The sequence below is a fragment of the Cucumis melo genome, chromosome 3, assembly GCF_025177605.1.
Source record: "Cucumis melo cultivar AY chromosome 3, USDA_Cmelo_AY_1.0, whole genome shotgun sequence".
Classification (NCBI taxonomy): Eukaryota; Viridiplantae; Streptophyta; class Magnoliopsida; order Cucurbitales; family Cucurbitaceae; genus Cucumis; species Cucumis melo.
Window position 1 is genome coordinate 3,165,084 of NC_066859.1, and position 16,441 is coordinate 3,181,524.

The 16,441-nt window shown below is 42.6% G+C and overlaps 1 protein-coding gene across 1 annotated transcript; it reads right to left on the minus strand.

The window, feature by feature from the left end:
• Positions 1 to 2,359: 2,359 nt before the first annotated feature.
• On the minus strand, positions 2,360 to 14,944 carry LOC127148622 (uncharacterized). Its single transcript, XM_051082739.1, has 4 exons — positions 14,814 to 14,944; positions 4,225 to 4,349; positions 3,092 to 3,431; positions 2,360 to 3,008 (listed from the first exon to the last, which is right to left on the minus strand). Exons 3-4 carry the CDS (start codon positions 3,212 to 3,214, stop codon positions 2,709 to 2,711), a joined length of 423 nt encoding a protein of 140 aa, XP_050938696.1. The 5' UTR covers positions 3,215 to 3,431; positions 4,225 to 4,349; positions 14,814 to 14,944; the 3' UTR covers positions 2,360 to 2,708.
• Positions 14,945 to 16,441: the final 1,497 nt, after the last annotated feature.

The following is a 16,441-nucleotide window of genomic DNA, read 5'->3' on the forward strand; positions in this document are numbered from 1 at the left end:
TTTCCTTGAGATGCCAACCTTATCTTCTTGGAATGCTCAATTTGCCTAACATTCTTCTCGAGAAGCAACATACATTTAGTTTCTTTAGAGAGTCCTCTAATCTTTTTAACAGAACACTACACGCATAGGCATAGGTACCTCTTCCCTCATTACTACCCTAAATGCCTAGTCTTAGTGTCAAATCATGCTTCTTCTTCGCCAACCATCCTCGTCGTGTCACTTACTCTAACATGATAGCACTTAGGCTCTAACACTTCTCTTCACATTTCCTCTTCTTCTACCGCATCCCTTTTAGCATAACTCCTTCTATCTACACCTAATCATCACAATCCTTCTCAACAGGGCTTATCTGCAATAGGACTCCCTTTCGATTCAAGGCCTCACAACTATTCCCTCCTTTTTAGAATTTTGTTCTCGAAATTCTACTCGATAATTTTCTTTCCTTTGTCCAACATGAGGCCTCCTTGCAAAACTTGGTGAATAGCATGAGAAGCCACTCCTATTCAAATAGTTCCTTGCCAACTTTAGTCGCTCTTGGACAGTCCTTTTGATAATGTTTGGCTTGTCCACACTTAAAACAAACCTTGTTATGTCTGCAAACTCTTAGAGGCCGTTTGGGGGGAAGGAAAGGAATATGGGGGGAAAGGAATAAGGAGAGGAGGATTATGAAAAGGAAATGATTATTTATAATCTATGTTTGGAAGAAAGATTAAGTAGGAGGATTATGAGAGATTATTTATAATCCATGTTTGGGAGAAGGATTAAGCAGAAGGATTACGAAGGATTATTTATAATCCTTGTTTGGGGGAATGATTAAGTAGAAGGATTATGAGGTATTATTTTTAATCCTTATCATTGTTTGGGAGAAGGAATATATGGGAAAGATTATGAAAATTTTTGTTCCATTACTTTCGTTTTTTAAAAAATTAATCAATAATTTTAAGGAAAACTTACATGAATGTCAAAACACCAAGCTATTTACGGCCCGTATAACAAAACCCATAAAGTTAGCCATTTTTTAAATATTCCAGGTTTGTCCTTCCATCTTTCTCTTGTGATTCGTCTTCCTCCTACTATTTCTTTCATTGTCTTTCTTTTGCGATTTCGTCTTTCTTCTTTCCTATTTTTTTTTTACAATTTCTTTCCATCATCTTTCTTATTTTTCAATTATTTATTTACGTTGTTTAATCTTTCCATCGTTTTTTTTCTTTTTCTTTTTTTCGCTTTTTCATTGTCTTTCTACTTTTCCTCTTTTTTTTTTTTTTGCTGCGATTTCTTTCCATCGTCTTTCTTTTTTTTTATGTCATGTACAAAAAATTGCAAAATCTAAAAGATCGTGTAGAAAGAATCTTGAAACAAATCATTTAGATTGGAGTAGCCAAATGTAAACTATCGTGTAAAACAGTAAAAAATTGTGTAAAAAAATAAAAAATCGTGTTCAAAGAATCTTGATAAACGATCGTGTGAAATAAGTAAATGATCGTGTAAAAAAATAAAAGATTATGTATAAAGAATCTTGAAAAAAAAATCATTTAGATTGGAGTAGCCAATTGTAAACGATTCTTAAAAAAAAAGTAAACGATCATGTAAAAAAAACATCGTGTATAAAGAATCTTGAAAAAAATATCATTTGGATTGAAGTAGCCAAATGTAAACGATTGTGTAATAAAAGTAAACGATCGTGTATCAAAAGAATTTAAAAAAATCGTGTAACAAATTTAAAAAAAATCATTTAGATTTAGGTCCCTAAATCTAAACGATCAAATCTAAACGATCGTGTAACCAAATTAAACAATTGTGTAACAAAATTATTTGATGGAATTGAAAAAATAAATTGTAACCATATCTAAATGATCGCCAATAAATTGTAGTCATATCTAAACGATTGCGTATAAATTGTAGTCATATCTAAACGATCGCGTATAAATTGTAGTCATATCTAAACAATTGCGCATAAATTGTAGTCATATCTAAACGATTGCAAATATATTGCGCGCGTGTTATTGATGGCGTGGTTGACGGGGTATTTTTGGTATTTTACACAGTGGACCTCTGGGCTTTTTCCATTTTTGCCCTTTTTTTATATTTTTTAAAAGACCTCTATTTTTAATTTCTGTTTTTTAGAAATTGAATTTATGTTTGTTCAGCATGCAATGTGAATTTTTTTAAAACGTGTAATGAGTAACGTAATGCACGTGCAATTACCATAATTCGCTAAGGATATCATTTTCAACGGTATATTGATATGTGTTATGCGACAATTCCATAAACTAATTATTTACGCACCATTGAATAACGTTAAATTAAGTGAAATAAATTCGTAACGCGAATTACAACAAACAAAATGGAAAAGGCAATAAATATAAGTCTATGGTTCGAAAAAAAATAAAGCATCATAAAAGTCCTCGACGGGAAAGATATCAACATAGTCACAGGTCACCGCCAAGGAGGACCTTACAGTAAGCGGCCATCATCGAATCAGACATCTTGATGAAGCTCCTCATGAGCGACACCTTCTGATTCATTATCATGATACACTTACTCTTCTCCGCCATAGTAAGGTTCGAGATGATCTCCATAAGCTCAATCACCTGCACTGTCATCGCATCCTCCAGACTCATAGCTTTCTTCGACCACTTTGCAATGGTTCTCAGCTGATCAATTGCAGCCTCTATACATTCATAAATCAGGTCAAATGTCTCAAACTGCTACATGGAGCGCTTCCTTTTCTGTTCACTAGAGCTCGTCCTACCATCACTCGATCGACTTGATCTACCGCCTATCATGTCCTCAGGGGACATATTCATCCTCGGGCTACACATAGCAGGGAACTCCATGTCGATGCCATCTTCTGCGAGGGCACTATTGTTGTCGACTGACACGTTCGAAACGATGTCTGCAAAGGTCTCCGAATGGGCCCTAGTAGCTCGATATTTCCCGAACACGTACAACAATGTATCGTAATGCGGGAATGGCTTGTTCAGGAATCCTTTTGCTGTAGGGTGCGTCTGAAAAAAAACACAAAAAAATAACAAAGCAATTAGTATCCCATAAAATCCAGTTAGTCATATAATTATGTTCATACTCTTACTCGGACCCAATGATCGAACACATCCCTCTCGGTGATGATGCACTTGATGACATCGTTCCAGTCGAAGCCACTACCTACTGGGCCCCTCATCTCCACAATGGCCTGAAACGTCTTTTTCAACATCTTTATTTAGCTTTCGATGACGATCATCGTCAAACTGCAACCAATCATTCTCTCTCCTAACATCCTCACCAACTGTGCTAAATAGACAAAATGAAAGGTCCTGTTGTCCGACCTCCACCCCCCTCCCGCGTTAACTAAGTCCACGAGACAGTCTATTAGGCACGCCTCCTCTGCATGTGTCCAGAAATGCTTTGGGCTCCTAAAAGAACTTTCCATTCTGATACAAAAAATGAATCATTACACGTACTATACGATACATTTAATGAGTAAATATATTTTAAGAACAAAAGTCACAAAACATGTTATCCAATTAAGTAGTAAGGTAATTAAACATATAGACATACATATTTTAAAACCAAGTATCAGTACATAAAATATGAGGAAGACAAATTCAAATGAAGAGTTGCATAATACAAAATAGTATACGAAGGGGAAAATAACATAAATGACACGGTACTACTGATTATGCAACTGTCATTCCGTGAACATCGGCGAAGCAAGTGCATCAAGCCATTTAGTCCATTCGTTTGAGGACTCAATGTATGTGATGTCGTTCCCACTAGTAGTTGCGTGTGTCGAGTGACCATTGTCTTTGTCATCCAATTTTTCGATGTAAGTCATCTCTCAATTTATTAAATTATGAAGGAGACAACAAGCCATGATAGTTTGACATTGGACTTGAATTGGGTAGTACGACTTTCACGTAGTATTGCCCAACGTCCCTTCAACAGACCGAAGGCTCTTTCAATGACATTCCGTGTGCTAGAATGTTTCATGTTGAAGAACTCTTTTGGTGTCTCAGAAGCATTTTCGGTACCACGCCACTTCTGTAGATGATAACGTTGGCCCCTATAGGATGCTAGAAAACCCTCTACATTTGGGTAACCCACGTTGCACAGGTAGTAATACCTTGCGAGTATGTTATTTGATTTTGTTAGGGTGGTAAACAAATACATAAGAAACATATAACATACAATTTTACCCAGTTAAAGTCCGAAAATATATCTCACCCTTCGAAACCTTTAGACCGTTAAGTCGAAAAAGCGCATCTCTTAAAATATGTGAGTCAGCGATCGATCCTTTCCAACCGGCTAAAATGAAAACGAAACCCCCCTTTGTATCCCACGCACTGCAACTGCAATGAAAATAATAAACATTCATTATAAATTGTTAATGCAGTTTATGCGTCGGTGAAAATGTTAAAAAAAATGAAAGGGAGGTCGTCGCATACCTGTAACGACCCAACTTTCCGGACTAAGCTGAGGTCATTACTCAATACTACGACTCGACCACACAACACAAAATTTATAATGAACCAGCTGCGATTTCTTAAAACGTTAGGAATATAACAACAAAACGGTATCGGGCCCTGTTTCAAATCACAGTTGCAAAAGTTTTGAATAAAATCTCAAGTCATCAAATCCAAAATTCACAAAGGTTTCAAATAAAATTTGTAAGTTATCAACAGAAAATCACCAAAACAGATATTCTAACAAAATACATCAGCGGAAGCGAAAATAAAATCAGACACGTCCGTATGGCCTTCACGCATCCTTTCTGCCCCTCGTCGGTCTGCCCCTAGCCGTGCCCTTACCTGAAAAGTTAAGAAGAGAAAGGGTGAGTATAAACATACCCAGTAAGGGACCCACTACTGGGCCCGTTAGGGGACAACAGTTAACTTCCTATTCGGGGGAGCCCTACATAACAGTCTAGTGGTTCCGTAGAACGCACATATCAGTCCAGTGCTTTCGAAGGATGCACATATCAGTCTAGTGCTCCCGAAGGATGCACCTATCAGTCTAGTGCTCCCGAAGGATGCACACATCAGTCTAGTGCTCCCGAAGGATGCACCTATCAGTCTAGTGCTCCCGAAGGATGCACACATCAGTCTAGTGCTCCCGAAGGATGCACACATCAGTCTAGTGCTCCCGAAGGATGCACAGATCAGTCTAGTGCTCCCGAAGGATGCACACATCAGTCTAGTGCTCCCGAAGGATGCACATATTAGTCTAGTGCTCCCAAAGGATGCACATATCAGTCTAGTGCTCCCGAAGGATGCACATATCAGTCTAGTGCTCCCGAAGGATGCACATATCCGTAAGACACACTACCCCATAGATGAAGCTAACCGTTACCCCTCAGTCCATACTAAACCGTCCACAACAGTCACACCCCAACGGCATTCATATTACAGTTCCGCCATAGGCTTTGTCAGTCAGATAGTATAGGTTTAAACAACTACACTCTCAGTTGCTATACGCGTCACCAATTCGCACACCATTAGGGAAAACCCTAGACCCAATCAACTAACCAACCAAAACCGGACTCACTGTCCTTCCCCGTCCAAACTCCATGATCAACATCCAGACCAATGATTACTACATACTGAACCGTAACTTCAAGGTCCATCAATATAGAATCCCAATCTACAATTAGCAGTCACAGTACCTTTACATCAGACAAAATATAATAACAGTGCTTAACAGTCAACACACATACAGTTATTCAGTACAGTCATTAACGTGTAATCCCCTGTGGATTACTACGTTTCCAGCCTCGATCTGAGGTCCAGTAGTAGGAAAACCCTTACCTGATACTCGGTTATGCCCCTCGATCGAATCCACGCTCAACAGATCCACCTAAACGAAACACGAAGGTTTTAGTTGATGACTTTAGTAGAAGTCGTTTTAAAAGGTCAGAAGCGACATCCGTTGACTTACCCAAGGAAAGGAAAACTACCTCCAAACAAGCCTACCGCGAGACCCGAGAACTCAAGCGTCAACTCTGTACTACCTTCAAGGGAGAAAAGTAGGGTCATATCTTATTCCAATATTCAAACTCTAATCGGATGTAGCAACATTAGGGAATTCATCGAAAACAATCCTTACCGAAGACTCACCGTGACCCGGAGTGGAGGAAGGAAGGCTTAGGTGGCTTGGTGAAACAAGGAGCTCGGCTCGGCTTGAAGGCGTTCGGCTCGACTCGGCTCGGCTTGAAGGCGTTCGGCTCGGCTCGGCTCGGCTCCACCTCGCCTCGGCTCGGCTTGGCCTCGGCTCACAGCTCGGCTTGTGGCTCGGCTCAACTCGGCTCGCGGCTCGGCTCAACTCGGCTCGCGGCTCGGCTCAGTGCGGCTCGCGGCTCGGCTCACTCGGCTCACTCGGCTCGGCTCACTCGGATTCGTGTGTGGCTCGGACTGGAAGCGGGTCTCGGGTTAAATGCGGGTTCTCGGTCGGGTTGGACGAAAACGGCAGCCACGGTTTGAATGATTTCTCCTCCGGCGGACGATGGCTGCGGCGGCGGCTTCGCAGACGACGTACAAGGACGGCAGCTGACTGCTTCGTGGAGAGGCGACGAGCGGCGGCAGCTCCGTTGTTGTGTGAGGCCGAGAAGGAATCGGAAATGGATGGGGAGCCGCGGCGGACGAACGTCGAAGCTGGAAAGCTTCGACGACGTGGACAGAGACGGAGATGTGCGCGACGGAAGGAAAAGAAGAGAAAAACGGGCGGCGGCGTGCACGGAGAAAAGATGGTGGACGGCGGCGCTGAAACGGAATGGAGAGAGAGACGGCTGCGGCGCGGCGTGAGGAAGAAGAAATCGAAAATGAAAAAGGGGGGGTGTGTGTGTCGCGCGTTTTAGGGTTTAATAAAAAAAATTATTATTATATATATATATATATATATATATAACTTTTAATAATTATAATTAATAATAATAATATATAAATTATTATTATATACACATATATATATATGTTAACTTTGAAAAATTAAATAATAATAATAATACTACTAATAATAATAATAATAAAAGAAAATATTAATATTAAATTATATATAAAGATAATAATAATAAATAATAATAATAATAATATAATTACTATTATATTATTACTATATAAATTTACAAATATAAATTTCAAATTTCAAAAATAAATCCAAAATTTAAAATTCCCAAAAAATTATATAAAACGGTAAAAGTTTACCTCGAAAATTCGGGGCGTTACATTCTTCCCTCCTTAGGGAACTTTCGTCCTCGAAAGTTTTATTCCTCGAACAGATCGGGATAACGGGACCTCATGTCATCTTCTCGCTCCCATGTAGCCTCTTCTACCCGGTGATTCCGCCATAAGACTTTAACCAGAGGGATTTCTTTATTCCTCAACGTTTTCACCTCTCTAGCAAGCACCTCAACGGGTTGTTCAGTATAGCTCAAGTTTTCATCAATCTCTAGTGGCTCGTAATCCACTACATGGGATGGATCTGGCACGTACTTCCTCAACATAGAAACATGAAACACATCATGAACTGTCGAGAGTGATGGTGGCAACGCCAAGCGATAAGCTACAGGACCAATCCGTTCCAGAATCTCAAACGGCCCAACAAAACGGGGACTCAGCTTTCCCCTCCTTTCAAATCGTAAGACACCTCTCATAGGTGCTACCTTTAAGAACACCTTGTCCCCTACCTCAAATTCGAGATCCTTCCGCCTCACATCTGCATAACTCTTCTGTCTACTCTGAGCGGTATGCATGCGTGATCTAATCTTCTGTATCGCTTCGTTGGTAGACTGAACTAACTCAGGACCCATCAATCTCTGCTCACCCACCTCACCCCAGCAAACCGGGGATCTACAACATTTGCCGTACAAGGCCTCAAATGGTGCCATGCCAATAGTAGCCTGATAACTGTTATTATAAGCAAATTCCATCAAATGCAAATGGGAGTCCCAGCTACCTGGAAATTCCAATGCACACGCCCGCAACATATCCTCTAAAACTTGGTTCAGACGCTCAGTCTGACCGTCAGTCTATGGATGGAAAGCTGTACTAAAGTCTAACCTCGTTCCCATAGCCGTCTGCAAACCCTTCCAGAATTTGGAAGTGAAACGAGCATCTCTATCAGAAACAATCGACACTGGCACTCCATGTAATCTCACTATCTCCGACATGTACAGCTGTGCCCACTTACTAGCAGTATAGGTGGATTTACCCGGAACGAAGTGCGCTGATTTGGTAAGCCTGTCCACCACAACCCAAATCACTGTAAAACCCCTCAGAGTTCTCGGCAGTCCTGTAATGAAATCCATGGATACGTTTTCCCACTTTCATTCCGGTATGCTCAAGGGTTGTAATAAACCCGCTGGTTTCTGCCTTGGTGCCTTAACCTGCTGACACACCAAGCATCTACTAACAAATTCTGCTACCTCCCTCTTCATGTTACGCTACCAATAAACCCGCCTCAGGTCCTGATACATCTTCGTACTACCCGGGTGCATGGAAAATGGGGAACTGTGAGCCTCAGATAATAATTCTGTCTTAATCACACTGTCTGACGGCACACAGAGGCGTCTCTCAAACACAAGTCCACCATCAGAGGATATGGAGAACCCCTCCGCTTGCCCTGCCTCTGCTAGGCCACGTTTCTCGACCAAATAAGGATCGTTACTCTGAGCATCAATGATCCTTTGCCTCAAAGTCGGCTGTACCGTCAACTGGGCTAACTGCATAGTAACTGCCCCCACCGACACTGCAATCTCAGCCCGCTCGAGATCCCGATGCAATGAGGCCTGTCGGGTAATAAGTGCTGCTGAATGTGATACCTTCCTACTAAGAGCATCAGCTACCACATTTGCCTTGCCTGGATGATACGGTATCTCACAATCGTAATCCTTCACTAACTCAAGCCACCTTCGCTGTCTCATATTCAATTCTTTCTGAGTAAAGAAGTATTTCAAGCTCTTATGATCCGTGAATATCTGTATCTTTTCACCATATAAATAATGCCTCCATATCTTCAAAGCAAAAACCACCGCTGCCAACTCCAAATCATGTGTAGGGTAGTTCTGCTCATGACTCTTCAACTGACGAGACGCATAAGCGACCACCTTACCCTGTTGCATCAAAACACAACCCAAACCCTTCTTGGAAGCATCACTATAGATCACAAAACTGCCAGAACCATCAGGTACAGTAAGAACCGGTGTGGTAACTAGCTTCTGTTTAAGGTTCTGGAAACTGTCCTCACATGCCTTGCTCCAAACAAAAGGAGCTCCCTTCCTGGTCAACTGAGTAAGAGGAGTAGCTATACGAGAAAAATTCTCCACAAACCGTCGATAATAACCTGCCAAACCCAGAAAGCTACGAACCTCACTGACTGTGGAGGGTCGGGTCCAACCGGTGACTGCCTCTATCTTAGCTGGATCCACAGAGACTCCAGCCTTAGAAACCACGTGGCCCAGAAAAGACACCTGCTTCAGCCAAAACTCGCATTTCGAGAACTTTGCATACAACTTATTATCCCGAAGTGTTTGCAGAACTATATGTAAATGCTCCTCATGTTCGGCCTCCGTCTTGGAGTATATCAAGATATCGTCGATAAACACGATCACAAAAGTATCTAGGAACTCCCTAAACACTCTGTTCATCAAGTCCATGAACATTGCCGGAGCATTCGTCAAACCAAAAGACATCACAATAAACTCGTAGTGCCCATATCTGGAACGAAACGTTGTTTTCGGTACATCCCCATCCTTAATCCTCAGCTGATGGTATCCCGACCGAAGATCAATCTTAGAGAACACTGTGGCTCCCTGTAACTGGTCAAATAGATCGTCGATCCTGGGTAAGGGATATCTGTTCTTTACGGTTACCTTGTTCAACTCCCTATAGTCAATGCATAGACGCATCGATCCATCCTTCTTCTTAACAAATAAAACTGTCGCACCCCAAGGTGACACGCTCGGTCGAATGAATCCCTTATCAAGCAATTCTTGCAACTGCACCTTCAGTTCTTTCAGCTCTGCGGGGGCCATTCTGTAAGGGGCTCTGGATATAGGAACCGTGCCCGGCTCCAACTCTATGGCAAACTCAACCTCTCTGTGAGGAGGTAACCCTGGAAGTTCTTCAGGAAAGACATCCGGATAGTCCCTCACCACCGGTTCTGATGACAGGGATACAACGGCCTCTCTAGTATCCACCACGCTCGCTAAGATACCCCAAGTACCCTGACTGAGCAGTTTACTGGCCCTGATGGCTGAGATTACCTGAGGCAACGACCTTGACCCTCCTCCCTTAAATTTAAAACTGGCCATCGAGGGAGGGTTAAACGTTACCTCCTTACGGGAACAATCTATGCTGGCGTGGTTAGCGGCCAACCAATCCATACCCAGGATTACATCAAAGTCGAGCATATCCAGAACTAACAGCGTTACTTCAATCACATGGCCTGCTATCTCAATCTGGCATGCTTTCACCCTTTCCTTCGACAACATACACTCCCCAGAAGGAGTAGATACTGATAGAACATGGTGTAAGGGCTCTACCTCTAAGCGGGCATGCAACACAAATGCGGAAGAGATAAAAGAATGTGATGATCCCGAATCGAACAAAACTAAGGCGTAATGCCCCAATACTGGAAGCGTACCTGTCACCACCGTGCCTGCCCTCTCAGCCTCAGTCTTGTTGGTAGCAAATACCCTACCCTGATGTGGGGCACCTGCTCCCTGATTCTGCGCGTTCCCCGTAAGTCTCAACGGGCATCTATCAGCTGTATGACCCTCTTGCCTACACTTAAAGCAAGTACTGGTCCCGAATAAGCAACGGCCCAGATGGTTCTTTCCACAAGTGGTACACAACGGCTTCCCTCTGGCAGCTTCCCCTACCTCAAAAGGTTTCTGCTGGAAGCGGCGAAACTCACCACCTGACCTGAAGTTCCGCTGTGGCACTGGAACAGGCTGCTGCTCAGCCTTCCTCTTCTGTCCCGATGTTGAACCTCTACCAGCGGTCTTAGACGAGTTAGCCCTCTCCTGTAAACTGAGATCCACTGCCAGGCGCAGTGCATCGGCATGAGTAGCGGGTCGGAAAGCTCGGACCAAACCCTGAATGTCCAGTCGGAGGCCTTTAACAAACTTATCAGCTCTGGCCGCCTCGGTCACTATCATCTCGGGAGCGAAGCGGGACAACATGTCAAACTCCGCATCATACTGCTCCACTGTCATGTCACCCTGCTCTAAGTTCAGGAACTCCTGCCGCTTGGCATCTCTCAAACTAGCAGAGAAGAATTTCGCATAGAAACTCTCCTTAAACTGTTGCCACGTGATCTGACTCACATCACCACCTAGCATTCTCTCTGTAGTCTCCCACCATGCAGTACCTCTGTCAGTCAACATAAAAACAGCACACTGAACTTTCTGATCCTCAGGGCATTTCATGTATCTGAATATGGTCTCCAAAGACGATAACCACAGTTGAGCCCTGGTGGGGTCCTCCAAAGACCCATCGAATGTCGTGGGATTATACTTCCTGAAATCCCTTAGGTGCTTAGCCTCTGCTGACAACTGGTCCGGCACAACCTGGGGCGCAACTGGTACTGGAGCCGGAGCTGAAGCAGGAGCTGGTGCTGGAGCTGGCGGGGCAGGCTGCTGCTGCTCCCGCATTTGCATAATCAAATCTCTAAACCTCTGCTCCATGGCAGCTAGATCCGCATGAGTAACTGGCGCAGCCGGGTCAGTGGCTTTGGCTTCGGGCTGCACCTCAGGCTGAACGCGTCCAGCTCCTCTTCCTCGGCCTCCTCGACCACCCCTACGTGCACCTCTCCTTGGCGGCATTTCCCTAACAACCACCATTGATCCCTTTAGTCATAAATGGTAATTAACTTCACATTTTATTTAGGTAAGGTAATGCATATAGAGTTATACATATAATTTCATGAGAGCGTACCTGACGAGTGGCAAGGATCGTTTAGCCATAAGGACACACGACACAGACTCAAATCGTAAGTCAGTCTACAGAACCTAAAACTTAGGCTCTGATACCAACTGTAACGACCCAACTTTCCGGACTAAGCTGAGGTCATTACTCAATACTACGACTCGACCACACAACACAAAATTTATAATGAACCAGCTACGATTTCTTAAAACGTTAGGAATATAACAACAAAACGGTATCGGGCCCTGTTTCAAATCACAGTTGCAAAAGTTTTGAATAAAATCTCAAGTCATCAAATCCAAAATTCACAAAGGTTTCAAATAAAATTTGTAAGTTATCAACAGAAAATCACCAAAACAGATATTCTAACAAAATACATCAGCGGAAGCGAAAATAAAATCAGACACGTACATATGGCCTTCACGCATCCTTTCTGCCCCTCGTCGGTCTGCCCCTAGCCGTGCCCTTACCTGAAAAGTTAAGAAGAGAAAGGGTGAGTATAAACATACCCAGTAAGGGACCCACTACTGGGCCCGTTAGGGGACAACAGTTAACTTCCTATTCGGGGGTGCCCTACATAACAGTCTAGTGGTTCCGTAGAACGCACATATCAGTCCAGTGCTTTCGAAGGATGCACATATCAGTCTAGTGCTCCCGGAGGATGCACCTATCAGTCTAGTGCTCCCGAAGGATGCACACATCAGTCTAGTGCTCCCGAAGGATGCACACATCAGTCTAGTGCTCCCGAAGGATGCACCTATCAGTCTAGTGCTCCCGAAGGATGCACACATCAGTCTAGTGCTCCCGAAGGATGCACACATCAGTCTAGTGCTCTCGAAGGATGCACACATCAGTCTAGTGCTCTCGAAGGATGCACACATCAGTCTAGTGCTCCCGAAGGATGCACAGATCAGTCTAGTGCTCCCGAAGGATGCACATATCAGTCTAGTGCTCCCGAAGGATGTACATATCCGTAAGGCACACTACCCCATAGATGAAGCTAACCGTTACCCCTCAGTCCATACTAAACCGTCCACAACAATCATACCCCAACGGCATTCGTATTACAGTTCCGCCATAGGCTTTGTCAGTCAGATAGTATAGGTTTAAACAACTACACCCTCAGTTGCTATACGCGTCACCAATTCGCACACCATTAGGGAAAACCCTAGACCCAATCAACTAACCAACCAAAACCGGACTCACTGTCCTTCCCCGTCCAAACTCCATGATCAACATCCAGACCAATGATTACTACATACTGAACCGTAACTTCAAGGTCCATCAATATAGAATCCCAATCTACAATTAGCAGTCACAGTACCTTTACATCAGACAAAATATAATAACAGTGCTTAACAGTCAACACACATACAGTTATTCAGTACAGTCACTAACGTGTAATCCCCTGTGGATTACTACGTTTCCAGCCTCGATCTGAGGTCCAGTAGTAGGAAAACCCTTACCTGATACTCGGTTATGCCCCTCGATCGAATCCACGCTCAACAGATCCACCTAAACGAAACACGAAGGTTTTAGTTGATGACTTTAGTAGAAGTCATTTTAAAAGGTCAGAAGCGACATCCGTTGACTTACCCAAGGAAAGGAAAACTACCTCCAAACAAGCCTACCGCGAGACCCGAGAACTCAAGCGTCAACTCTGTACTACCTTCAAGGGAGAAAAGTAGGGTCATATCTTATTCCAATATTCAAACTCTAATTGGATGTAGCAACATTAGGGAATTCATCGAAAACAATCCTTACCGAAGACTCACCGTGACCCAAAGCGGAGGAAGGAAGGCTTAGGTGGCTTGGTGAAACAAGGAGCTCGGCTCGGCTTGAAGGCGTTCGGCTCGGCTCGGCTCGGCTCCACCTCGCCTCGGCTCGGCTTGGCCTCGGCTCACAGCTCGGCTTATGGCTCGGCTCAACTCGGCTCGCGGCTCGGCTTAACTCGGCTCGCGGCTCGGCTCAGTGCGGCTCGCGGCTCAGCTCAGTGCGGCTCGGCTCAGTGCGGCTCGCGGCTCGGCTCACTCGGCTCACTCGGCTCGGCTCACTCGGATTCGTGTGTGGCTCGGACTGGAAGCGGGTCTCGGGTTAAATGCGGGTTCTCGGTCGGGTTGGACGAAAACGGCAGCCACGGTTTGAATGATTTCTCCTCCGGCGGACGATGGCTGCGGCGGCTTCGCAGACGACGTACAAGGACGGCAGCTGACTGCTTCGTGGAGAGGCGACGAGCGGCGGCAGCTCCGTTGTTGTGTGAGGCCGAGAAGGAATCGGAAATGGATGGGGAGCCGCGGCGGACGAACGTCGAAGCTGGAAAGCTTCGACGACGTGGACAGAGACGGAGATGTGTGCGACGGAAGGAAAAGAAGAGAAAAACGGGCGGCGGCGTGCACGGAGAAAAGATGGTGGACGGCGGCGCTGAAACGGAATGGAGAGAGAGACGGCTGCGGCGCGGCGTGAGGAAGAAGAAAGCGAAAATGAAAAAGGGGGGGGGTGTGTGTGTCGCGCGTTTTAGGGTTTAATAAAAAAAAATTATTATTATATATATATATATATAACTTTTAATAATTATAATTAATAATAATAATATATAAATTATTATTATATACACACACATATATATATGTTAACTTTGAAAAATTAAATAATAATAATAATACTAATAATAATAATAATAATAAAAGAAAATATTAATATTAAATTATATATAAAGATAATAATAAATAATAATAATAATAATAATAATAATATAATTACTATTATATTATTACTATTTAAATTTACAAATATAAGTTTCAGAATTTCAAAAATAAATCCAAAATTTAAAATTCCCGAAAAATTATATAAAACGGTAAAAGTTTACCTCGAAAATTCGGGGCGTTACAATACCTTTGCCTGAAGACCTAAAGTCGCGTAACCATAAGACACACGAAAATGTTATAACGCACGTGCAACAATGACTTATGTAGAAAAAATCAAACACAAACAGGGAAATTTGTGTTTTTTTTTTTTTTTTGCCTAAGAGGAAAGAAATACGATTCATATTAGGAAACTGAACTTCAAACGGAATGTCATCAAATGCGGTGATATGAAAGGCATGACACGCATAGAAACGAGGAAACCAAAGCACACAAAGAACATGATAAACATATGGAAGGAGATATAGAAGAATTACTAAACCAATACACAGATATAACATAATTTAATATGAAATGATATACAAAATAAGCAGTAAGCAAAAGATATGGAACGACATAAAAAATAATACGTAAATCAATACATAGAAACAACATAATTAAACAAAGAATAACCCTAACATCCACAATAAACCGTGAGCCAACAGACGAATGGAGAAAAACACCACAAAATTGGAAAAGTATAACAGAAGATAGTATTAAAAAAACTTCACAAAACAGAATACCTATGCGTGCTACAAACACAAAATGATGCTCATAATGGAGTACAGAAACGGTTCAAAGAATAGAAATAAGCAAAAATAATTTGTGTTAAACAAAGCAAATGAGAAAACGGAAGCCATACCAAAATCGAAAACCCAACAGAAAACACATGGATATTGAGGTATGATAGATTTTTTTGGCAAATAATCATAAGAAAAATAAAATCAATTTCATCAATAACATATAAACAGAACAGACAAGTAAGAACAATAAAGAAATATGTGGACGATCATCCTCATCATCGGCAATTAGAAAAATTGGTCGAAATGTATACCTTAACCTTACCATTCTCGAATCAACTCAGTCGACGATCGTGTACCATCAACATCTCATTGAATGATCGAAATCGTAGCATCAATGGCTAATCCGAGCGGCAAGGCATACACAAATCGAAACCCCTACAGATCCGAACGGTAAATCGAAGAGAAAAGCCATGCTCGGATCGATTTAATGAAGGAAAGGGGATAAATTGAGAAAAAAACGCAAAGCGTCGAAAACCATTCTCGGCCCAACAGATCGAACGGAATAGGGTTGATATGGGTGTCAACGAAATGGGAAAAATGTCAGAAAGGAGTAGATCGAAACCTTATCGATTGAATTATGGAGAAGACAGACAAAAAGAAGTATGGATCGATGAGATGAGGGGAGAAGAAGGTGGATTGATAATGCAAAAAAGAGATGGAGAAATTGTCGGAAAGAGAAGGATTGAAAAGGGAAAGAGATGGAGAAATCGGCGAAAAGAGAAGGATTAAAGGAGAAAGAGAAGAATTTATTAGGGAATTAATAGGGAAAGAGAAGGAAAATGGAAGAAAAACTTTTAACCCATTCCCCCTTTCTTCCCTTTTATCTTTCCTTGCCCCAAATATAACCTTAAGTGTATTTTATCGCATTCCAAACATTTAGGATTTCGATCGCCATCCCAATGTGATCCTGAGACTTCATCCAAGCTTAACTTGCTTTACTAAATCCAAACTTAGCTTGCACTAATATTTAAGAATTTAAAGGTAACCTAAAGGCAAAATGTTAATTTAGAAGTGAGGAGGGATGGTGTTATGAACA

Excerpts from the sequence above, each read along its gene's own strand:
- LOC127148622 (XM_051082739.1), bottom strand. The coding sequence starts at position 3,214 with ATGTTGAAAAAGACGTTTCAGGCCATTGTGGAGATGAGGGGCCCAGTA. Across the intron at positions 3,009-3,091 it reads TGTTCGATCATTGGGTCCGA|ACGCACCCTACAGCAAAAGG; the intron begins GTAAGAGTATGA and ends GTTTTTTTTCAG.